Genomic DNA, 998 nt, shown 5'->3' with positions numbered 1-998 from the left:
CTTTTTGTCACAATCGAAAATAAATTTCGCTATCACTACAAGTACTAATGTCGCTAACTACCTGTCGGGCAAACGAATAAATATATGTAAATAATATTTCCTCCTTCTTAGTGTTAATCCTTCGATGTTCACTGGTTACACCGACGTTGGCAAAATGATACACTTGCCCAAACAGAATTGCTGGGAGTTATTTCATATTTTTCAGAAAAATGTTTCTAAAAAGTTATAGAGGTTTAAAGTTTGATCATTTTCACCCAGTTTCCCTTTTTACACGCAAGTGTCACCAGAAGTTAGGAAGCAATTTATTATAATGAAGCAAACGTTAACACAATTAATGAGCACAATAACATGAAATTGTAGCTTGTACACCATATGGACAAAAGAAAAAAGCAAAAAGCAAACAAAAGTAGAACACTCTTAAACATATGTGTTTCCTTATTTATTATGAAGATTTTCATTTACATTCTAGTCTGTTTGTAAGCGACGACTTGCCCCAAGGAAACCAAAGACAACAACCACAAAGACGGTAAGTGTTGCTGATATTAATACAGTTTTATGGATTTGTAATAAACAATTGAAGGGTTATAGTGATATAGAAAAATATAAGAATCTTCTCAACTAAATTATATAATGGGAAAAGAATTCTGTTGGAAACCGATTATAAAATGGATGAATATATCATTAAAAAAACTCTTTAAAAACATGTATCGCATCTAACGCAGAATTGGAATATATTACAATCATATCAGGAGAAACCTGCTCATCCATACGAATCCATACAAGTACAAAACGTACTGATGATAACCTATATGGCACACGAATTTGAATGTAAGCATGAATCATGTAAAACTTCATCACTCTTACTTATTTGGTTGCTGTGTGTGTGTATGTGTATGTGTGTTTTATTGCGTGTGTCTGTGTATGTCTGTGTATGTGTATGTTTAAATCGTATATATGTCTATATGTTTATATATGTTTATATATATATATATATATAT

General features: G+C 31.2%; 1 protein-coding gene across 1 annotated transcript in view; it reads left to right on the top strand.

The window, feature by feature from the left end:
• The window catches only part of LOC106881890 (DBH-like monooxygenase protein 1 homolog), a 123,940-nt gene that overhangs the window by 120,793 nt on the left and 2,149 nt on the right, over positions 1–998 (top strand). The window contains exon 13 of the mRNA XM_014932415.2: positions 470–526. Coding sequence (XP_014787901.1) covers positions 470–526 — 57 coding nt within the window. The remainder of the gene's footprint in view (positions 1–469; positions 527–998) is intronic.

Source organism: Octopus bimaculoides, chromosome 8, assembly GCF_001194135.2.
Source record: "Octopus bimaculoides isolate UCB-OBI-ISO-001 chromosome 8, ASM119413v2, whole genome shotgun sequence".
NCBI lineage: Eukaryota > Metazoa > Mollusca > Cephalopoda > Octopoda > Octopodidae > Octopus > Octopus bimaculoides.
This window is presented reverse-complemented; position numbering and strand designations above follow the sequence as displayed.